Source organism: Dama dama, chromosome 18, assembly GCF_033118175.1.
Source record: "Dama dama isolate Ldn47 chromosome 18, ASM3311817v1, whole genome shotgun sequence".
NCBI lineage: Eukaryota > Metazoa > Chordata > Mammalia > Artiodactyla > Cervidae > Dama > Dama dama.
The window spans coordinates 110,669,877-110,694,372 of NC_083698.1; the positions used below are offsets into that span (position 1 = coordinate 110,669,877).

Below are 24,496 nucleotides of genomic sequence, written 5' to 3' on the forward strand. Positions count from 1 at the left end.
CACCAGTGTTAACAGGAGATTGGGAGAAGTTGAGTCTAACCCTCACGGATAACTCTGAGGGGTTCCAGACTTCAGTGGAGGAAGTAATGGCAGGTGTGGAAACAGCAGCAAAACTAGAATTAGAAGTGGAGCCTGAGGATGCGCCTCAGTGGCTGCAATCTCATGATAAAATTTGGATGGATGAGGAGCTGCCCTTACGGATGAGCAAAGCAAGTGGTTTCTTAGATGAAGTCTACTCCTGTGAAGATGCTGTGAAGATGGTTGACATAACAGCAAAGAATTTAGTGCGTTCCTTCAACTTACTGATAAAGCAGCAGCAGTAGGTTTGAGAGCACTGACTCCAGTTTTGAAAGACGTTCTACTGTGGGAAAAGAGCTTTCAAACAGCGTTGCATGCTACAGAGGAATCGTTCAGGAAGGGAGCAGTCAATCAATGTGCAAACTTCATTGTTGTGTTATTTCAAGAAATTGCCACAGTCACCCCACTGGTTCTCTTTCTCCAGTACAAGTGCATTTAAAATGGACTTAATAACGTAAATTTCACAGGGGCTGAAATTCTTACAGAAACTCACCGCCATCTCTCCAATTCTAAAACGTAATAGTGCAAAGATTCTCCACAGGATGCAGTGTTAGCCTCTGCTTGAGATTTCGGTGTCTAAAGCGGAAATAGTCTTTGCAGATTGTGTCATTCAAACCCTTCCTTTTTTCCATGAGGAAACCAAGATGGTCCACAAACAACTGTGACCTGACCTCCACTTCATGAGCTGTTGATCCAACAGGCTGGTTCAGCACAACCCACCGTGTCACCTGTGGTCTCGTCCTTTTTACGCTCTCTGTACTTATAATACCATTGGTAAGCAAGGAGTGGTACAATGGATACAGTTATTCATTGTATTGTCTACATTGTTCCAGGTGTTTGGGAAGCAGCTTAGCGATGCATCCAAGGTTAATAAAAATATTTATGTCTTCTGATTCATTCCAGGGAATTTTTCATAAGTAAATTATCTAAAAAGTTTCTTAAAATGGTGAAAAGATGTGACATTTGAGAAATGAGATAAGTAAGTAAAAATAGGCTTCCCTCGTAGCTCAATTGTTAAGTAAGAATAAATTAAAGGGACTTCTGTGGGTGGTCCAGCAGTTAAGAATTCGCCTTGCAATGCAGGGGAGGTGGGTTCAATCCCTGGCTGGGGAACTAAGATCCCACATACCTAGGAGAAACTAAGCTGGCATGCCACAACTGCCAAACCCACACACCACGACTAGAGTCCTCGTGCCATAGCCAAGACCCAACTGAGACCCAAGGCAGCCTAACTGATTAATTAATTAGACATGATGTTGCAGTTAAAATCATAGTTATGAAGGCTACAGAGTATTAAGTAATGCAAAAATGTTTATGATGTTTTACTAAATAAACACAGAAGAATGCAATATGATGCACTTCAGTTAACACCTGTCAGCATCATCTGTGTACATACACTGAGAAGGCCGGGAAGTCAGCCCTGAGTTCTGACAGTAGCTCATTTCATTGGGTGGTGAAATTTTGTACATTATTTTGCAGTGTGGTGATTTCCATAATTGCTGTTTCAATGCCGTTTACTTAGTCATTTTAATCAGATTTTTAAAAATTCAACCTCACATTTCAAAGACATTAGATTTCTTCCATTGATGAATATGTAAGAGCTATAGATGGTTCCTGGAAACACTTGGAAGAGAAAAACAAGCAAATAGAAAAAATATCCTGTTGTTATGCTTACATCAGCTTTTCTCAACTTTTTATGTCTTAACTTGTTTAATTACTGATCTACTTGTTTTAATTACTTATTTAAATTGCTAGATTAGCATTTAAATGAAAAGTCTTTTTGTTTCTCTAATTTATTCCTCTCTTTGATTTTATATAATCATGAGACAGTAGAAATTGAATTTTTATCTCACTCTCTAAAAATGAATGAATTCTAACTCCCCACAGGGAGGGACATAATCACAAGTGTTCTTAAAGCCGTTCCAGATTCCAGGAGAGAAACGGCCAAGGAAATCCAGAAGGTTCTTCCCCGCATTGATGCCACCAGACCCCAAGCTAGGACGCGTCTGTGGTGGGGCCAGCCGTGCCCGCATGCATTTCCACCCCGAGGCTGGCTAAACTGGGCACCAAGTCAGCGCCGTGAAGGAGGGGTAGCCTTGTTTTGTCCATAATTCAGGTGGTCAACCCTGGCTCTGACAGTGCCCAGTGAAATGTTTTGTTTGGCCCACAGAGTAGTTTTGTAGAAACTCAATGTCCGCATTTCTGGCTTTGCTCTAAAAACTGGAAGATCTAGCAGCAGCAAGACATACTGTTCTCACAGATAACAGATCTGGCTGGTGGGGCCAGGGCAGCTGGCCTGTCCCCAGAGTGACCACAAGCCCTGGCTTCTGACCAGACTAGCCTGGGGTGTCAAAACTTTTAGTCTACAGACAAAAGGGTGGCCTAAAAAGTCAGCATCTTTCGCAAGAATACTGTAGAAGACTGTGGTCCCCAATGTCTCTGTGTATTCTGTATTTCTTCCCGTGTCTGCGTGACTCAGCACATCTTCTCTGTCCTTGTATGTTTTTACTTTTTCTTCTGGTCTCTCTGATGATCCCTTCCTCTGTATTCCTGATTGTTTCTTTTACTTTTTCTCCCTCTCTTCCTCCCCTTTCTTTGTCTGCCTCTCATATGACAACACAGAACAGAAAGCAAAAGTATTTTTTACTTGTTTTAATTCTCATTTTCATTCTGTTTTTAACCTTTTAAACTGTATATAATTGTATATATTTAACTTTATAAACTGTATAATTTAACTTTTTAAACTTTTTTCCAATGTCTATTTTCTTTGTTTCTATCCAAAATTTTTTATTGAAATGTAGTTGATTTACAATGTTGTCAGTTTCTGCTGTACCTCAAAGTGATTCAGTTATATATATATATGTATATATATACATATATATGTATATTTGTATATGTATGTATATGTGTATCTTGTATATGTATATATAGGTGTATATATATGTATATACATATATATAGGCTTCCCTGGTGGCTCAGATGGTAAAGAATCTGCCTGCAATGCAGGAGACCCAGATTCAATCCCTAGGTCAGGAAGATCCCCTAGACAAAGGAATGGCAACCCCCTCCCTTGCCTGGGAAATCCCATGAACAGAGGAGCCTGGTGGGCTACAGTCCGTGGGGGTCACAGAGTCAGACATGACTGAGCAACTAACACTTTCACTTTCATATATACATACACGCGCATCTGTCTCTGTGTGTGCTGTCATGTCCAATTCTACGGCCCCATGGACTGTGTGTGTGTGTGTGTGTGTGTGTGTGTGTGTATCACAAACTCCCAATCCTTCCCTCTCCTGTTTTTATTTTTAACATAGGTGAGTAGAATATGTTATATCAATACTTGTGTTTTTCAAAGACCTGAAAAGACATCCAGTCGCAGCTCCGTCTTTCTGCCCCAGACCCGCTCCTCTGTAGGGGAGGCTGGGCTGATGCCGCTCTGCGCTCACACTGCACGGCATCATTTGACCTTAAGGAGGAGTCTTCTCTGAGCGGGACCCTGGGCTGCATGAGGAGGTGGGTGCAAGGATACCAGATTCATAAAACATAGTGTCTACTTCTGGGAAACTTTCAGCCCAGATAAAAAAGAAGTCAGCGTTTGAATGAAATATATTCCAAGTTGCAGTCCCATGTGGGACAGGAATAGGAAGGAAGGAGGAAAGGGTGTGGGCGTTGACAGTAGGTGAGGTCTTGAAGAGGGAGCCACCTCTGGTAGGTGACTGTGGTCTGAGACCAGTGGGAAGTGGCATCCTCACAGTGTGAACAGATGGAGTCAGGAGGGGTCTGGGCAGACTGTGTCGAGAAGTTGTAACCTGGTGAGCTTGTCCAGGAGGGGCCTGGGAGGCTGTGGCTTAAATGTCCTGGAAAAGAGCAAGTCACGTGTGTGGTACCTTGTGGGTCCTCTTTGCTCTGTTGGAGATTGGAACAGATGGGATTTTCAAGGACAACTGTGTGTTTTAGGAAAGTAAGTCTAGACTCCAGTATGAAAGGGTATGTGGAGAAGAGAAAGATTCTAGGTCAGGAGCCCCCAGGGCCGCTTCCGGTGCAGATGAAGAGAAACAACGTCCTGAATGGAGGGAGAAAAGCAGAGATGGGATGGGTTTACGTCGTGTTGTGGAGGGAGAACCGGGAAGACTCGGAGACGCTGTGTGTGCAGGCAGCTGAGAGCCAAAGCAGAGAGGCCTGGGTCGTCCGGGGGATTTGAGCCTCGTTGGGCGAACAGTGGCCATCTCAGGGACGTCGGGCACCTCAGGCCAGGTGGATGGATGGCCAGGGAAACTTTGAGGAAGAGGATGTGCAAGGTTTACGTAGGATAAATCAACTGGTGATTGATGTTTGAGTGCTCACAGTGCGACCAGAAGGATCCTAAACACAGTATATATATATTATCTTATTTAACTGAAATCCCTAGGAATCTTGTGAGTGGGAACACTTACTATTTGTAAGAAAGCTGAAGTTTATGAAGGTTAAAATAATTTTTTCTGAGTAACATAGCTGTTAACTGGGGCTCCCGAGAGCTGAACTCAGCTTTGCCTAATTCCAAACAAAGTTATTTTTAAATTGCGTAAGGGATCCAGATGTAGCGTTTGCACCCACAGGGATCCAGACGGGACTGAGGCCAGCCCCTTGAGACTGAGAAGGGTGCCCGGCTTCAGATGCATTTTCGTGCCTGTGGTCCCCCATGGCATGTCACAGGATTGCTCCTGGAGGCCACCTCATGTTGACTAAAATAAAGATTACAGATGCAAAATAGTGCATCAGCTTAGCATCATGCAGAAATCGATGATGCATCTAAATGCACAGAATGGTCCACTTTCAAGGTTAGAGGGAACTCGGCTGGTGAAACCACCTGGAGACTTTTCTCAGCGGTCGAGCTTTTATCGTCCTTTCAGCCTGTTCTCTGGCAACTACGTCTTCAGGTGTTCTCTGGCTCACAGGCAGCGCTGAGAGCAGCACCCGGGGCTGTCTGATCCCACATAAAATGATTTCTAGGTGAATGAGGAGCCCAGGTACAGGCCGGACTACCTGGTCCATGAGTCACCCTTCTTCCTCATTGACTAGGGAGGGCGAAAGTACAGCTGTCCGTTTGTTGTTTGGTACGTGCTTCCATAGAGTCACACAGTATCCTCTTAGACTCATTTAATCTGGTCACTGTTCAGCTTTTGTTTCATCATTACTAATCTTGTGTATTTTACCTGTGTGTTCGTTTTTTCCTTTATGAGGAGGTTGTTTTCACAAAAGAGCCTGTGGACATATTGATGCTTTCTGCTCTCCATTTCCCTCTATTACTTGGTAATTTGGAGCATCCTCTCATTTTCTTTCTTTCTCTCCCGCATGGCCACCTTTCCTTCTCTGCACTCGTAATCACACATATGCGTATCTAGTACAAGAAAACAGGGCACAACCGTTTGGATATGCATCTCACCAGAAACATGCCCATATCCACGCACACACATGGATCGTCATCTATGTAGACCAGTATTTTTTTAAAGTTAGAAGAGTGTTATTAAAACATCGTGTCATTGATAACTAAATAGCCCCAAATAATGCAAAGTGTAAACTATACACTGATCTCACTAGTGAGCGTAAATGCAGAAATTATAAGTAAAATATTGGCAAGTAGAATTCAGTAATGTATGAGAGCCATAATGTTCTCTGAACAGTAAGGTGTGATCATGACAGCAGTTTTCAGGAAATCAGGAAATCAATCAACAGAATTCACTACAACTGCACAGTAACAGGAAAATACTTATAATTATGTCACAGGATGCTGAAAGGGCATCTGATAAAGTTTATCAACCCCTCCTGATAAAAATTCCAGGTAAGATAAGAGTAAAAACTGCTTAAATATGATAAAGACTATTTACCATGAACCAGTGAGCAAAGAAAATCTTTCTAAATGGCAAACAATAAAACCATTTCAATTATAGTCAGGAAGGAATACTCAACATCACCGTTAATATTTAATATGTTCTTGGATGATGGGAAATGCAGTATATAGGCAAACTACATGCAGAGTACAGGAAAATATATCTGTTTTCTGATAATATAATTCTACTTCAGAAAACCTAAAAGACATTATTTTTTTTAAACTACTGTAATTAATAAGAAAATGTATTAATATAGCTTAAATACATAAATAAATCAGTACCTTCTCTATTCCTTAACATGAGTATCTAGAAGTAGAAATGGAGAAAATATTCCATTTACAACACAAAAACTGTACAAAGACCTAGGATAAATGTAAGAAAAGCATTAAGAGTTAGAATAAAGCAAATTATAAAATCTTGTTGAAGATTTGAAAAAAATAAAAAGATTCAATGTAATCTTAAAAGTATCAAAAAAGCAGAGACATTACTTTGCTGACAAGCATCTGTAGTCAGAGCTATGGTTTTTCCAGTAATCATGTAGGGATCTGAGAGTTGGACCATAAAGAAAGCTGAGTGCCAAACTATTCATGCTTTTGAACTGTGGTATTGAAGAAGACTCTTGAAAGTCCATTGGACTGCAAGGAGATCAAACAAGTCAGTTCTAAAGGATATCAACTCTGAATATTCATTAGAAGGACTGAAGCTGAAGCTCCAATACTTTGTCCACCTGATGCGAAGAGCTAACTCATTGGAAAAGACCCTGATGCTGGGAGAGATTGAAGGCAGGAGGAGAAGGGGACGACAGAGGATGAAATGGTTGATCTTGTCTTTCATATGCTTTCCATGGACATGAGTTTGAGCAAGTTCCAGGAGATGGGGAAGGACAGGGAAGCCTGGTGTGCTGCAGTCCGTGGGGTTGCAAAGAGTCGGACACGGCTGAGCGACTGAACAATATCAGCAGCAATGTAATCTTAGGTGAGAATACAGTGTTTAAAATGTTAATTCTCTTAGAGTTGATATAAAACTTTAACATAATCCTCATTAGAACTTTTAAACAATTAGTGCTGAACATTTGATACAATATTTTAGTCAACATACAGAGTACAGTCAAAATTACAGTTCTTCCACTAGTCATGTACATATGTGAGAGTTGGACCATAAAGAAAGCTGAGTGCCAAAGAATTGATGCTTCCGAATTGTGGTGTTGGAGAAGACTCTTGAGGGTCCCATGGACAGCAAGAAGACCAAACCAGTCAATCCTAAAGGAAATCAATCCTGAATATTCATTGGAAGGACTGATGCTCAAGCGAGAGCTCCAATACTTTGGCCACCTGATGTGAGGAGCCAACTTATTGGAAAAGACCCTGATGCTGGGAAAGATTGAAGGCAGGAGGAGAAGGGGAAGGCAGAGGACAAGATGGTTGGAGAGTCTTTAACACAACTGAGCTACTGAACTGACTAAAATCTTGCATACTATTTTACGGTGTGGATTTATCTTCACTCACTCAGTCCTTATTAAGGGTACTTACAGCAGATTCCTGTTATCCATGGCAGCTATGTTTCAGAAAGTCTCCACAAACACTGTTCCTAGGGGATATACAGGGGTAGGTTCCTGGGAGTCTTGGTCACAGGAAAGATCACTAATTCAGGTGAAATTAATTGCTTTAGAGTCATTTCCTTCCTTTATTGTTGCATGAGAAAACTGACCTGAAAGTTGTGCAGGGTGACGTGATTTTTAGCTGTAGTTAAACATCTAATGTTTGCATGTGGTCAGAGGATCATGTATAGAGTGATGCATGCCAAGCTGACAATATTGGGCTCTTTTACTGGGTGTGAGGGTCTGTACGGCAGTGCGAGTGCTTCAGAGAAGAGAGACGAGTTCAAGGGAAACACAGCATTTTTGATTATTTCATTTATGTACAATCACCTGTGTGCTATAAAGGAATTTGAAAGAAAACATGACAGTGAGTCCTCTATCCACTGACTTGTGACTCAGCGTCCTTGGAGGTGCAAAGGCAGGTTGCCAGATCAGGTGTGGAACGTGATTCTATTTTAGGAACAAATCTGCTGAATATAAGCTTCTAAGTATAACAATGAGAAAAGGAATGCATGCTTAAAGATGTGTGTTAGTTGCTAGGTCGTGTCTGACTCTTTTTGACCCCATGGACTGTAGCCCGCCAGGCTTCTCTGTCCATGGGGTTCTCCAGGCAAGGATACTGGAATGGGTTGCCATTCCCTTTTCCAGGGGATCTTCCCAACCTGAGTCTCTTGCATTTCAGGCATAAGCGACTGAGCTACTAGGGAAGCCCATGCTTAAAGACACAGAGAGGTTGGGAATCTTGTGGGGAAAGAATTGTTTTTATGTTTATTTATATCAACTTGTTTCAATAGATAACAATATGTTTTGTTGAAATTTGAAAAACAACAAATAAGGTGTAAAAACAACATTATGTAACTGAACATTATTCCACTAGCCAAAAAAAGTACATAGCCATGTTTAATAGACTTTAGCAACTTTGCCACAAAGGAACTTTGTTAATAAATTTTGAAGATGGCACCAGCAGGCACAGTCTCACTGCAAGATTTTGAGTTATGTTATATGTAACGTTTTAAAATTCTTTGTTTTTTTTTTCTTTTAGGAATCATTAAGAGCCATCAGATATGAAATATCTCCAGATAGAGAGTACGCTCTTTTTTCATATAACGTGGAACCAGTGAGTACTCTTCCTTCCTATTTATAGAAATGTGTTTCTTTATTCTAATATCATATTGAGTATTTTTTCCTTGAATCTCTATTCTTACTGATCTTTGAATCCTGTGATAGTTAATGGGTTCTGGGATAGTCTCCTTTTATGCCACACTGCCACCTAGGAGAGAGGAAAGGTATGAAAATCTTTTTAGCAGAGAAAAAAAAAAATCACTCCTTTAAAGGCCTATTTCATAGGATTTCCTTGGTAACAAAAAGTTGTCTTTTTATTGATTTATTTTACCCTTTTGTAAATTATTTTTCTTGCCATTTTCTCAATCATGCCATACATTTTATCCTAAGAACAAAAAATGACTTCCAGATTCTCCCTAAGTTAAAATCAAGTGTTAAATATCTCCTGTCATCACAGTATTCTAGAGAAAACTTGAACCGTCACTTTCTTTATATAAACCCTTGTTTTTAGCACTTCCTGTATGAATCTCCCATAAAATTTCACCAGAATTTTTTATGAAATCTCATCCTGGTCTTTGGTAGCACTCTAAAACTGGGTCTCTCTTCTTTTTAATGTGCTAATATATTAGAATTCATTTTGGCTCTTTAAATTGAGCAAGAGGGTGCAATGTATTTCTTAAAGTGAAACAGATGTTCGGCTTCCAAGAGATTAGCAGCTTTAGAAATATGTATCAGTGGAACTTTATTCTCTGGCAAATAAAATGTAGAATTTCACTGCTTTCTAGTTCTTTTGAGACTATTCTAATTAGAGTTTCATGAAGCTTCTGTGAGATGTAATGGTACCTGCATCATCATTCATATCTGAGTAGCTCCTTGGTGAGTTTCAGAGAATCTTCCCCCAGCACGAGCCAGGCAAGCTTGTTGAGTTACACATCAGCGAGGAAGCTGGGGTTTGCATGGAGAAGCAACTCCGATTCTAAACATTTTAGAATTTCTTTTCAAAGTAACTTGACAGCTGGATTATTATTTCTTGACAACTGGATTTCAGTCTCAATTAAAACTTCAATTGGAGATTTATTACTCCAAAAGTAGATCTTTGTAAATTCTCCATCTTCAGTTTTCCATTTACCAGTTTTGAAAATGTCCATTATATAAAAGTTTTCATTTTCTCCATCTGAATCCTTTGGAACAATCAGTCATCTTCATCTATTTGATTAGGGAAGTCAGTGAACTTGACATACTAGCTTTGGGACTCCACGCATCCTACACCCAACCCTACACGCCTCTGAGTGTGGTGGTCATGGCTTATGGTATTCCAACCCCTTTCACTGCCCTTGGAAGCTGCCAAAAATGTAACCTCCACCCTTGAATAAGAGAAGAATCCCAGCAGATATTTGAAGGACTTTTGCAGGAATGGGGGAATGAACTCCGAGTTGCTCCGAGGAGACAAAAGCAATGCCCGAGCGAGAAAAGCATCAAAAGACAGATTTCAGGTCATCTTACTCGACAGTCTTTTAAAAATAGGAGGATCTCAACAGTAGGATGAGTTGCCGTGTTTGGTAATGAGCGTCCTGCTCCTTGAAACTTCAAAACAAAGTTTGTATTTGTTCTTCAGAATCTTTTAGAGGAGATTCTCCTACCTGCTCACTTGGAGTACCTGGGACCCTGTGGTTCTGTCCATAATGGAGTTCTCCACCATCCTCCTCCTTCCTCTTGGTGCTCCTCGGGGAACAATGCCTGAGGATCATATTGCAGCTGATGCCATTTCGGGAAAGAATATTTTGCTAAAATCGAGTCTTCATCATGTAGACAACAGGCTGTAAATAGACACCTTGAGCTAACGCTTTTCTCCCTTCACAGCATCCGATGGCCTTTGGAGTAGACGTGTGTTCAGTTTGATTTCTCAATTGAGGGAAAATGTGAAATTTAAAAAAAAAATTGTACTGATTTAGCTACATTTTCAACTGTAGAAATGATCAGAGTATCAAAAATGTGTGCTATATTTTAAAAAATCTACAGAACTGGATATTTTTAACCTGAGTCAAAGAAGTAAGCCTTGACAGTTCCCGAGTGCTGAGTCCTTACTGAGCCTGTGACTGTCCAAGCAACCTGCCTGGACCGTGTATTTCTTCCCCTTGGCCATTCAGACTAGCTGCAGTGTTGTGTCAGTTCCCAGTTGTTTGACATCAGCTAGTTTCATCTGCCCGTTTTTAATGTCGTCAGCTGTTCACAGAGCAGGAGGTCCTTAACGTCCTGTCCGTCCCCTCAGAATGTGGCCCAGGACCACGTGTGTATTTCTGGTGCTGGACAGATATGTTTGTGGCATTGTATTCACTCTGAACTCCTTAACTCTGCGTCAAGATTCAAAGTGACTTTTTTTAAGTCCTTGAAATTCTATCAAATACACCAAAAGGAAAAAAAAAATGTGTGTCATGAAAGAAAGAGACCTCTATTTGTGAAACATTTAAGTAACAAACATTCCATGGTTATTTGGGAAATGGGATCTTGCTAATTAGCATATGTTTTTTTCCTACTAGACTTTTATAATGTTATTAAACTTACAGCTTAACTAACAGCCTTGAACATCCACAAATTAGCTAATTTTTAACTGTGTCAACCATAGGCTTTTAAAATGGTCTCAAAATTACCCTTTTAAAAAAATATAAAAAGTTAGCAATTAGATTTGAGAAAGATAAACCCAAGCACAGTTTTCCAATTTTTCCAGGCCTTAGATGCCTATAGATCCATAAATGTCTCTAGAATTGAAAAGTAATAAACAGTATTATGTTTTTACTTATGTGTACCAGTCCTGCAGTTTGCAAAATATGTTTATATACACCCTTTCACTTCTGCTCAGAAGACCACTCCTGCCCACAAAGAGCCAGTGTTTCTGTTATTTTGCTTGTTTTACTTGTAGAATTTCATAACATTTCTCAATGTATCACTTCTAAAGGGTTCTCTTGAAACTAAGCTAGACATTGGGGGATAGTAATTTTTTTATTTTTAATTTGAAAGCTATTTTAACTATACTAACTAAACTATACTAATAGGAATAAATTTCCTTTAAGTTATCTAATTAGAACAACCATGTTCCTTCATATCGAAGTATATTTGGCAAATGTGAAGAGTTTCTCAAACTCTTAGGGGAGGAGGGGAAAAATTTAAACCTTGATATCTTAGATCATTTAAAAATATTAATACATTTTGTGACTTTCAAAGAGGAAAGAGAAATTATATCTGGAAAATATTCTTTCCTAGCAGTTATTTTCTAGAAGAGCCAGTGAATATTTGTGGACGTTTTGGCTGCAGTGTTTAAAGGAGAGGCTATGCTGTGCTTAGTCGCTCAGTTGTGTCTGACTCTTTGTGACCCCGTGGACTGTAGCCCACCAGGCTCCTCTGTCCATGGGATTCTTCAGGCAAGAGTACTGGAGTGGGTTGCCATGCCCTCCTCCAGGGGGTCTTCGCCACCCAGGGACTGAACCCCACTTCTCTTATGCACAGGACACATCTGCTGAGGGAATATAAAAAGTTTCTTCATTCCTTATGTGGCTCCCCAATCAGATAGGCCAAGAGGTGTGATGATAGCCTCTATAGAGGGCTGTGTTTGGGACAGGAAAATGAGTTCTCATTGGTCCTCTGCAAGTGACTTTCTGATGACCTCAGGTGGCCTAGACCTCTGTGATTCTCCTGCCGGAGAAGTGGAGATGCTGTCCTGTCCATTACTGACTTAGGGATGTTGTGAAACCAACATGGAGGATCACTTAGCTGTCTGGGTTACTGTGTAGATTAAATTCATGATATAAGAAGATGCCTAATCCAGATCTCGAACATCATGGGTTCTATCTATGTAACTTCTCGCTATGATTTTTTGTTTTTATTATGATACTTTCAAGATTGGTGGTATAAAGATACTACATAAATCCAGGGAAATACAGTATTGCTACCATTCTCTTAGGCACCCAGGTGAAAGCTTACTCTTTTTTTTTAGTACTAACTACTTCTGGAATCTCAAATTTAGCAATAAAAGTAGAATACAGAGAGAAATTAGGCCATTAAATGTGGATATATGTCTCTTGCTGTACTGGTATACATCTTAAAGAGCTTTTTAAAGTTTTGTGCTATAAAAGGAGAGTGTACACAGAACTACTATTATGTTCTTTCTGGCTTCTAAGGATTGTGTGTTAGCAGTTAAAGAGGATACCACTTAGTTGGGGAAGTTACTCGAATCATTTGTTACTCTAAACACAGATGGTGGTTTGTGGAGGTAGCATGCTTCCATCCAGACCCAGGTGTCATTATTGTCAGGTTTTTAAAAAATGTATTTTATTAAACTAGAGTTGATTTATAATGTTATGTTAATTTCTACTGCACAGCAAAGTGTTTAGGTGAGATATATGTGTGTGTGTGTATATATATGTGTGTATGTGTATATGTGTGTGTATATGTGTGTACATATGTGTGTGTGTGTGTATATATGTGTATGTGTGTGTGTATATATGTGTGTGTGTGTGTGTCTGTGTGTATATATGTGTGTGTGTGTGTGTATTCTTTTTCCTATTCTTCTCCATTGTGATTTATCACAGGTTACTGAACCTAGTTCCTGTACAGTAGGGCCTTGTTTATCCATCCTGTCTATCATAGCTTACACCTGCTAATCCCAGACTCCCACCCCTGCCTCCTGCCCCCTCACCCCCTTTGTCAAGGTTTTCATCCCCCAGCATCCCTGGTCAGCCCTGCCTGTGGTCTGTGGCACAGAGGGTCTAGAAGCCCACATGTGTGTGAATCGGCCTTGGGCACCTTTGCTTCCTACAGAGGCAGAAAGTGGCAGTTTCCTTGCACTTTTTAGGTGTCTAGCACTTAAAGCTTTGAGCCAAATCACAGACCTACTCTCTTTGCTTTTCTGAAAGACGGACGATTGGAGATGCTGGTGACACAGGATTGTGTGGCCCCTTGGCTTCTAGCATCTTTCCTCCTCAGTTGGGGAGAGAGGTGCTCAGCCCCAAGGTTCTTGATTCCCACCCCCTCTCCCAACAGGCACCCTGCTCAGACCTGAGATAAGGTGGTTTCATGCCGAACTTCTTGCAGGAATTTGAAGCCGTTTTCAAATTTAATAAATTGCTACCCTTTTTCTGCCCTTGTGGTAAGTTTATACAGCCCATTTTGCCATCTAAGGGAACATGAACTTTATAATTCATATGAAATTTGAAAAACAGCCAAACACACGTAGATCTGGTCAAACCTGCCTGGTTTAAGGTGAACCTCAGCAGAATTCTAGAATCTCCAATACCTATGTCTATGAGAGTAAATTTTTTAAATTTATTTTTAATTGAAGGACAATTACTTTACAATATTTCTTTGGCTTCTGCCATATCAAAAAGTCTACAATCAATAAATGCTGGAGAGGGTGTCAAGAAAAGGGAACCTTCTTACACTGTTGGTGGGAATGCAAACTAGTACAGACACTATGGAGAACAGTGTGGAGATTCCCTAAAAACTGGAAATAGAACTGCCATATGGCCCATCAATCCCACTGCTGGTCTACACACCAAGGAAACCAGAATTGAAAGAGACACATGCACCCAATGTTCATCACAGCACTGTTTATAATAGCCAGGACATGGAAGCAACCTAGATGCCCATCATCAGACGAATGGATAAGGAAGCTGTGGTACATATACACCATGGAATATTACTCAGCCATTAAAAAGAATACGTTTGAATCAGTTCTAATGAGGTGGATGAAACTGGAGCCTATTATACAGAGTGAAGTAAGCCAGAAAGAAAAACACCAATATTGCATACTAACACATATATATGGAATTTGGAAAGATGGTAACAATGATCCTATATGCAAGACAGCAAAAGAGACACAGGTATAAAGAACAGACTTTTGGACTCTGTGGGAGAAGGCGAGGGTGGGATGATTTGAGAGAACAGCATTGAAACATGTGAAATAGATGACCAGTCTAAGTTTGATGCATGAAACAGGGCACTCAAAGCCGGTGCACTGGGACAACCCAGAGGGACGGGATGGGGAGGGAGGTGGGGGGGGGGTTCAGGATGGGGGACACATGTACACCCCTGGCTGATTCATGTCAATGCATGGCAGAAACCACTACAATACTGTAAAGTAATTAGCCTCCAATTAAAATTAATTAAAAACAAATAACTTGAGACGAAACCAAACTTATAGACTGACTTAACAACTCTACTACAACTCAATTAATATAATTCTGACTGTATAAGTTCCTATTTCAACCACTGTAGTTACTATTGTGTGCTTCTGGTAATTGACCCACCAGCCAGTCCTTCTTCAATAGAAGAACTGATGAAATCTTTGCCCCGTAGTGACTAAGGGAAAGGAATTCGTAACTGTTCAGCTCTTGAACTAGATCTTTCTGCACTGTCCGCAAGCCTTTTCTGGGCCATCCTCAGGGAACCAGCCCATCCCAGTGGTTCTTGCCAGATGAGTCCCTCACACGTTTCCACGCGTCAAGGCTCTGCTGGGTCATTGGACACCGTCCCGCGACTTCTGCCCTGCGTGCTGTGACACCGCTCGTGAAGCGCCGCGTGTGGTTGTACGGGGCCGTGGATGTCCAGCAGCTGCTCAGAGTTTTCAGGAGCCTCTGCTCCGGGCTGAGCCGGCGTCTCGGGTCCGCTCACTGCCTCTGGAGGGAGTAGATCCTTCCCGTGCCAGAAGTTCCGTCTTGGTGGATGAGTTTTGTTTGTTCCTGAAGTGAAAGCTGCTTCACATCTCGGGGGATTGCTGTTGTTGTGTTGTCAACACAAAACTGGTTCGAAATGCACACGCGCAGAATTTCGGGTTTTTTGTTTTGTTATTTTTGTTTGTCTTTCTATTCTGGTTTCAGAGCTAGATTTGAAAGCACAGAATTGGACATGGGAAAAAATGTGGATCTAACAATGGTTCTTTTCCCCGCAAAGTGCAAACATTGTTGAGGTGATTGTCTGTGTGTGTGAGAGAGAGAAATGATGCTCCAGACAGAGGGAGAAAGAGGGTTGAACTGACCTGCAGCACTCTATGGGGCCAAAAGTACTGATTAATATTTTGGAGAACGGTTTCTGTAGGTGCTTGAAATATTTATTTGCATCATGGAGTGTTACAAAAAGAGGCTTTCTGGGCATATCTGCAGGCAGCAAAAAGCCCTAATGAGGCCATGCGTGCAGCTCTGGGCGTGCAGCTTGAGTGACTTTAACAAGAGATAGCCTGTGTGCGGTGACCCGGAGCATGTCCCCTGGCGTGCCCTCTAACCCCTGGCATGCCCTCTGACCCATGGCTTGCCCTCTGACCCGTGATGCGTCCTGTGACCTGTGGCACGCCCTCTGACCCGTGACACGCCCTCTGACAGGTGGCGCGCCCTCTGACCCGTGGCGTGCCCTCTGACCCGTGGCGTGCCCTCTGACCTGTGGCATGCCCTCTGACCAGTGGTGTCCTGGACCAACCCTTTGACCTGGCATGCCTACGATTAGGAACAGGCATTAATTGGTCTCTGTGCTTCTTCTCTGGCCCTTCTCCAGCCAGATAACCTTCAGACGTGTACGCAAGATCACGTAGGTCTCTCCCTGGCTTTCACCTTAGACTGATGGCCAGCTCCTCTGCAGGGAGGCCCCAGACGCCTCCGCTTGCTCTTTGCAGCCCTGTCTCTGTCCGCCACCCCCTCTGACCTCTGGGCCTTTGAACCCATTCCTCCCTCTCCCACCGTCTCTGGGACTTTCTGCCCACGGGGAAGGGACACCTCCTCCAGGTGAAGGAAGAAGCTTGTCTATAGGTGAAGAGGCAGCGGGACCGTTGAGTGTCTCATGATGCATCCTTTTATTTTCCCCAGTAATGCATGAGAGTCATGGCAGAGGAGCGGGCGTCTGAAGGGAGCAGAAGGACCCGCTGGCCTCTTCCCCTCGAGGGGCTGGGGTGGGCAGGCTGCAGGGCTGGTGCGGATGAGGGTGCGGGGAAGGCAGTCCGTCAGGTGGCGCCTCTCCTGGAGCACTCATCGGTCCAGGGCCCCCTCTGCTGTTTGGTGTCCTCTGGGGCTGGAATTAAGCAGGTGGGTGAAATGGGGAGTTGAGGCTCTTTTCAAAGGAGTGATTATCGTGAGGGACCATGGACGCTCATCTGTTCACAGAGGGAGGTGAAGCCCAGAGGGGCCACAGGTAGAAAGTGGAGGAGTGATCAGAAATCTGGAGGGGAGGAAGCGTGGGCAAAGGCAGCGGATAGATGCAGTGTGGACATCAGAAAGCGCATGTGAGATGCTGCAGGTGGTGTCTCGGGATGGCTAAGCCAGTGGGAGAAAGAGAAGACAGGTGCGGGGTTCAGGGAACTACCAGTGTGGGGAAGATGTGCTGGAGGGTGGGGGTGTGACCTGGAACCGGAGGGCGGATTTACTGGTCGGGGCGAAGAACTTTTCTCCTGCATCTTCCAGCCCTCGGTAACCGGGAAGGTTATGGTGAAATGAAGAGATGAAGAGACCCTCCATGGAAGAGAGGGTGTTGTGATCTGTCTGTAGCCTGGCATCAGTGAGGGCAAGAGTGGGGAGGGACAGCTTCAGGAAGAGCCTGCCAGTCAAAGGACCAGCGTCTCGGAGGACCCGGGGAGGGTCTGAGAAGCAGGCCACAGGCCAGAGTTCCGTGGTGCCACAGATGCTCAGCATCTGCAGGAGAGGGCGTTGGGGAGGGGGCCGCCACACTTCCGGATGGCGGTGGCCTCATCCAGGCTGTTTCAAAGAAAAAGAGAAGAAAAAAGGCTGGAGGAGGGTCTCTGAGTCATCTCAATTAACCAGCGAAGCTGTGTCATTAGTAATGAAAGAAATGAAGAGATGTAAATGAGAAGAGTGGGTTTGTGGAGTGACATAGGGCAGCGTGAAACAGAGAACATTTAATTGCTCTTATTGTGAATGGCCGTCATTGTAATGTACAGAGGGGGAAAAGGCCTCAAATTCTTGGTAAAGATCTGTTTTTCAGTTCCAGTTTAATAGCCCATCACTGTGGGTGAGCTGTGTAACAGCAACTGTATGCAGAGACTCGGAGCTGATTAATATGGACAGCAACTGTATGCAGAGGTTACTGTGGACCCAGCCACTGGGCCTTCCCAGCGACAGCTAGGGCTCCGAGACTCATTATCTCTCCTTGGTGGTTAGAGCGTTTTTATGTTTCTAAAAACTGAAGGAATTCATCCTTGTTATAAGTTAGGACCAGTTCCATTTGTGGTTTTCAGCTCCAACTGCCATCAGAGAAAATGATTTAACAGAATGGTACGAAGGTGCTGTTCGTAGTGTTTCCAATAGCACATGCTATTGGAAATTTTAGCTCAGCGGTAGAATCAGACAGCCCATTTCCAGAAGCAGGTTAGGACATGCTCTTGCTTTCCTTCTGGGCAACTAGACATTATTTTTATAATAATGGACAGACTTTCTTGAATGTCATTTTCAAGAGTTTATTGGGTTCCACTTCTTCCTTCGTGTTTTCTGCAACGAGTAGGCTGTTTAACTGGAAACACTCGGTGATGGGCTCTCTGGATGATACAGCAAGTACCCTGGGAATTTGGAGTTTTATTAAACAGTAGGTTTTAATTTTCTATCGTCTGTTTCCATTTTAGTGGATCCCTTACTCCTGAGTGGTATTGTCACAAAAATCCCAAAAGCAAGAGAGGGAGTCTTCAGGCTCACTCTGTGATGTGGTAGTGAGTGAACACCAACGTCTGGATTTGGCGGGGTTTACTGATACACCTACCGTGATGGGGCTTCCAGCCAAGTCAGTAACCGTGGGTTTTGAATCTGTAGAAATTAACAAGCAGAAACAGTGTGTTGCTTTTGTGTTATTGTTGTTGTTTAGTCACTAAGTCATGCCCGATTCTTTGCGACCCATGAACTGCAGCACACCAGGCTTCCCTGTCCTCTACTATCTCCCCGGGTTTGCTCAGACTCATGTCCCTTGAGTTGGTGATGCCACCCAACCCTCTCATCCTCTGTCGCCCCCTTCTCCTCCTGCCCTCGATCTTTCCCAGCATCAGGGTCTTTTCCAGTGACAGAATGTGGTGCACTAGAGGAGGGAATGGCAAACCACACCAGTGTTCTTGCCTCGAGAAACCGTGAACAGTGTGAAAAAGCGTTGCCTGAATGATCCTAAATTGGGAGCTGCCGTGGGCATTTTCAGTGACTTTCCTCCACTGTGTGGTGCTGACAACTTAACAGGCAAAAGGTGTTGATGTTTGCAGGATTCCCCGTGTGTGTATAGTGTGCACTTGTGTGTACAAGCGTGTGAAGGGGTGAGTAATTTTCACTAAAGGTGAGAAGAGACGGGGAGTATGCAGTGTTACTCTTGCACCAGAACTGCAATCTGCTGTATAAATAAGCAGTTACACCCTGGAGAGAGTCGTCCTCTTAGGCAGAAGGAACACGAGCTAGCCAGCATTGCCTAGCTCTCCACCTGACCTACGCATCAAGAGCTTTGAAAGCTTCTCATTTTTTTTTTCTGCTTCCAAAAGCTACCAGAGATAATTAATCACCCAAAGAAGGAAAACCTCTGCTTCACATGGGAATGAGAAGATGTAACGAGACTGAAATCCATGAGTAGATTTGGTAGATGCTTAGCTCTGATTACATAAGTCCTTGGATGAGGCAATAAGAAAGGATTAGTGAAAGCATCCAGTACTCTGATCTGCATCATGCCACCACTGTCATTCTTACTGGATTGCCCCTGGCCTGAATTAACCAACAGCTTTGCCAGCCTCGAGACTGACTGCCCCCAGGGAGCCCCAGGGAATGAGGAGTGTGGGTCGAGCCTCACAGGAGGACCCGACGGGCGGGGAGGAGACAGGTGCCGGGGCCAGTCCATCCACACGTATTTAAATGCACGTCCCCTTGGAACCCCTGAGGGAAAGAGGATCATGAGTGATCGCCCAGGAAGGGTTAGGAGCACTACAGCCTGGGAGAGGCTCTGAATCACAGCGTCCCTGTGTGCACAGCGGCAGGAGCAGACAGAGGCAGACGCGGCAGCGAGAGTGAGTCAGCAGCATGACCCAGATGCTTGCCTGTGTGCGTCCTAAGTCACTTCAGTTATGTCCGACTCTTTGTGACCCCATGGACTGTAGTCTGCCGGGCTCCTCTATCCCTGGGATTCTCCAGGCAACATACTGGAGTGGGTTGCCATTCCCTCCTCCAGGGGATCTTCCCGACCCAGGGATTGAACCTGAACCCGTGATTCTTATGCCTCCTGCATTGGCAAGCGGGTTCTTTACCACTAAGGCCACTTGGGACACCCCGGGTAAAGTGGATAAACTCCCTCTGTGTCCTGGAACAAGACCCTTAGGCAAGAGAAAATTTCCCAGGGATGAGCCCCATTATCAGATGCTAAGTTTCTCAAATTAGAAGTATCGGTACTGCCTTAGTGAAGAGTCACATTGGATTAGGGCTTCAACCTATGGATTTTGAGGGGTCACAGCTTATTCTGTAGCATTGAACCCCTGGTTTCCCCAAATTCGTATTTTTCTCACGTTCAAAATACATTCTTCTGGTCCACAGAGCCCCCAGAGTCTTATCTCAACATCAGCTGTAAGTCTCGGTCCAGAGGCGCTTGTCAGCATCATCTCCATCAGATGTGGTGAGACTCCAAGCATGATTCACCCCGAGGCTGAATTCCTCCCCAGCTGTGAACTTGTGAAAGCAGACAGGCTGTGTGTTTCCAAAATACAGCAGTAGGACTAGGACAGATGTGGGATGGACACTCCTATTCCGAGTGAGAGAAGGCAGAGAGAAGAAAGGGGTCATGGGCTCCAGGGATGCCAAGAACCTAGCAAAGCGAGTTTCTTTGTGTCTTAGGATTTGAGGATCATCTTCTTCGGGTCCATATACTGCCTCCTGGGCCGGGTGGGGCATGAGTATCACCCTCAAGGCTCTCAGAAAGGGAGGGTCCTGCCCCCGAAACTCCAGGTGGGGCGTTCTGGCCATGCACACTGGAGAGGTGGCCCCAGCCCTGAGTTTTTGCCAACAAGTGGCTGATTACACTCGTGGTTCCCACCCACACCAACCCCCTTATCAGTGGGTCTTCAGAAACCCAGAGGGCGAGAACAAACCTTCTCACTTTTCGTGGTGGGGACAGGCTGAGAATTTTCCAAGCCTTTCGGTTCCACTTCCTTTTTTCTCGACCTTTCCTTCCTCGGTTCATCTCGCGCCTTTCACATTTCACTAGGAGCACCAGGAGGACCCAGGCTGCCACGTCAACATTCAGCCTCGTCAGCTGAGTTTCCAATTTCATGGCTCACAAGCTCCATCTTCCACCAAAGACTGGAACACAATGCAGTCAAAATTAGTTGTCGCTTTATAACAAGAGTTGCTTTTCTTCTCATTTCCAATAGCATCTGAGACCTCGTCAGAATGGCCTTCCCATCCACATTTCTACCACCGGTCTCCTCCCTGCAATGCAGGCTTTTCCTGGCAGGCACTTAGAACTCTCCAGTCTCAGTCCATCACCAAGTTCCAAAGCTGCTTCCACCTTTTTAGCGATTGGTTACGGCAGCACCCACTTCATGGGGCCCACATCTGTGCTAATCAGCTCGGGCTGCTAGGACCAAAAACTGCAGACTGGGTGGCTCAAACAACAAAGGTTAATCTTCTCAGCTTTAGAGGTTGGAAGGTCGAGGTCCTGGCAGGTGTGATTTCTGATGCGGGCTCTCTTTCTGGTTTGTAAGCTGCCACCATCTTGCTGCAGACCTTTCTTGGGTGTGTGTGTGTGCAAACTCGCTGGTGCTTTTTCTCATGAGCACACCAGTCTCATCAAACCAGGGGCCTCCCCTGTGACCCCATTTAACCTTAAGTGCATCCTAAAAGGCCCATCTGTAAATGCAGTCACATTGGGCGTTGGGGTTCTGGTGTAGGAGCTTGTTGGGGACCCAGACGTTCAGCCCCAAAGGTCACCCTCCTCTAGCCTCCCTGACTGGTCCTCTTGGCTGACCCAGAGGTTACTCATGGCTCTCCCCTTCTGTGGACTCTCCCGGTCCTGAATTCCCAAGGCTTCTGTGCGTGCTTCTCCAAGCCTGCGCAGTTAGAGCACATCCAGCACACAGACGTAGCTGTTCTCCTCTGGATCCTGGCCTGGGTTGTCTTCCTCCTCAGGCAGCGTCCTCGCCCTGGGCAGCTTTGTCTGAAACCGCAATTGCTCTGCAGGCTGTCGGCACCCCCCAAAATCCACAGACGAGCAGCATACGTCTCACCAGGAAGCTTGTTAGAGACCCTGGATCTCAGGCCCCCGCTCACACCGTCATGAATGGGAACCTGCACTTTGAGGAGAGACGGACGTGACCTGTATGTGCGCTGCTGGAGTTTGAGGCGTGCTGCTCTACACAGCAGTGCCTCCCAGTCACGTCTGCCCCAGGTCCTCACCTGGCCTCCAGATCGTGTGTTCTGCTGCCTCCTGGGGACCTCAGACCCAGCGTGTGCAAACTGATTTCATTATCTGCACCCCCAAATTGGCTCCACTTTCTGTGTTCTTCATGTCAGTGGGTTGGGACGAGCACCACCAGCCCTAGTCCCAGGGCCCCAGCTGTAGACCTTGCATCTCCGCCTCTCCCCTCACCACCAGGCATGTCCACTTCGGTCTTCCTCCACTGCTGCTCCCTGGGGCAGGTCTTCATTTGCGTCCTGAGAACTGAGTTCCCCTCCCAAAGGGCGTCTTTGTCTCAGGCCTCCCTCCCGCTGCACCTGTCCTGCAGCCTGCCCTAGACACCAGTCAGCTTATCCCAATCTCCACTTTACAGCCTTTGGGTCCCCCGCTCACTTCCTGCTCACATCCTCGATGGCGCCTTCAGTAAGGGGTCCTTTTTTGTTGGACACATCTCCACCTGTGACACTCAGGCCTGTTTCAGCACCTCAGTGACCGGACCTCTGTCTTGCCTTTGGCCTTCGCTCTCCCTGCCAGCAAAACCACCTGCCCGTCACCCCAGAGCTCCTCCACACCCCACTGATTCCTCCCTTAGGAAGAGTGTGCAAGAAGACATTAGTGACCCTTGCACAGACCACAGGGTCCACAGCACTTTACAGTTTTCCAGTCACATGCGGGCTGATCGGTCTCTACCATCACTGGACTTGAAGACCCTCACAGGGAGCCTTGCAGCCTGGTTGTCCCATATGGATCCCTCACTGTGACTCAGTTCACAAAAGGAAGAGCCCCCCTTGGCCCCCACTCAGAAGCTTATGATCACTCAGGCCTCCTGGGCTGTGAATGCGTGACGCAAACCACGCACCCAGGAAGCCGGTCACGGCACTGACCAACATCAGCCCCCGTGATTCCTGCTTCCTAAAGCAAATGCACTTTTGTTAAGCCACGCGTGTACCAGAGGTGTTCTGCTGAAATATCTTCTAAAGCCTTTCATGCTAAGGTGGCTTTTAATGTCAGAAATAGTCAAGAACCCTTCACAGCTGACTCTGTAATTATTCAACTTAGAACGCACACAGAACCGCTACCTTCAGTGGACTCTGGTCTTGATGCTTCTCAGCCCGCCTGCAGTATCTCCTGGATTTCAGTTTACATGGAACATGAGGAAAAATTGGTTTTTCTTTCTCATTTAAAAAAAAATTTATTGATGTATTTGTTTATTTTTGTCCGTGCTGAGTTTTCATCGCTTTGTGAGGGCTTTTTCCAGTTGTGGCGAGCGCGGGCTGCTCTTCATGGTGGTCTGCAGGCTTCGGGCTGTGGTGGCTTCTCCTGTCGGAAGAGCCTGGGCTTGGAGGTTCTCGGGCTCAGGAGCCGCAGCCCCAGGGTTCCAGAGCACAGGCTCAGTGGCTGTGGCACGCAGGCTTAGTTGACCCGTGGGATGTGGGACCTTCCTGGACCAGGGGTCGAACCCATGTCCCCTGCATTGGCAGGTGGATTCTTGTCCACTGCACCATCAGGGAAGGTCCTTCTTTCTCACTTTTGATGTTTATAGCTGCTGGGGGTGTACAGCTCTCTGAGTTTTGAAGCCTGTGTAACCACCATTGTAGATCAGGATGCTGAACGGCTCAACCCCCGGAAAACCTCCTCTCGAAGCCCCTTTGCTCTCTGGCCCTCCTCCACCCTGGCCTCCGGCAGCCACGGATCTGTTTTCTGTCCCAATGATTCGACCTTTTCTAGAATGTCATACAAATGGCAACAAACAGCGTTTAACCTTTCCAGAGCAGCTTTAAAGAGGAGAGTATGTTTTGATGTCCAAATATGGAGACTATCTGAGGCTTCTTTGGAATATTGTTACCTTCACCATCTAGTCAAAGCTATGGTTTTTTCAGTAGCCATGTTTAGACGTGAGAATTGGACCATAAAGAAGGCTGAGTGCTGAAGAATTGGTGCTTTTGAACTGTGATGCTCCAGAAAACTCTTGAGAGTCCCCTGGACTGCAAGGAGACCAAACCAGTCAATCCTAAAGGAAATCAACTCTGAATATTCACTGGAAGGACTGATGCTGAAGCTGAAGCTCCAATACTTTGGCCACTGATGCAAAGACCTGACTTATTGGAAAAGACCCTGATGCTGGGAAAGACTGAGGGCAAAAGGAGAAGAGGGCGGCAGAGGATGAGATGGCTGGATGGCATCACCAACTCAATGGACATGAGTTTGAGCAAACTCCAAGAGATGGTGAAGAACAGGGAAGCCTGGCGTGCTGCAGTCCATGGGGTTGCAAAGCGTCAGACATGACTTAGCAACTAAAGAACAGCAACAACACCATCTAGAAATGTGCAGTGTTTTAGTTGAAAGAACTTATTTGCTGTTTGGTGAGACATGTGACTCCAAGTTCAGCTGTGAAAGATGTGGTGACCTACCTTGTCCTTCACTTTGAGGTTGAAAATCCAACAAGCCTTTCTAGGCCGTACCCTCTGCACGGGGTGGGGTGTCTGCCTATGGAAAGTTCGAT

The 24,496-nt window shown here is 44.9% G+C and overlaps 1 protein-coding gene across 2 annotated transcripts in view; it reads left to right on the plus strand.

Annotated features, from left to right (window-relative positions):
• DPP6 (dipeptidyl peptidase like 6) overlaps window positions 1-24,496 on the plus strand; it is a 795,051-nt gene that overhangs the window by 511,975 nt on the left and 258,580 nt on the right. For both annotated transcript variants that reach the window (XM_061166191.1, XM_061166192.1), the window contains exon 5: window positions 8,585-8,659. In XM_061166191.1, the coding sequence (XP_061022174.1) occupies window positions 8,585-8,659 (75 nt within the window). The remainder of the gene's footprint in view (window positions 1-8,584; window positions 8,660-24,496) is intronic.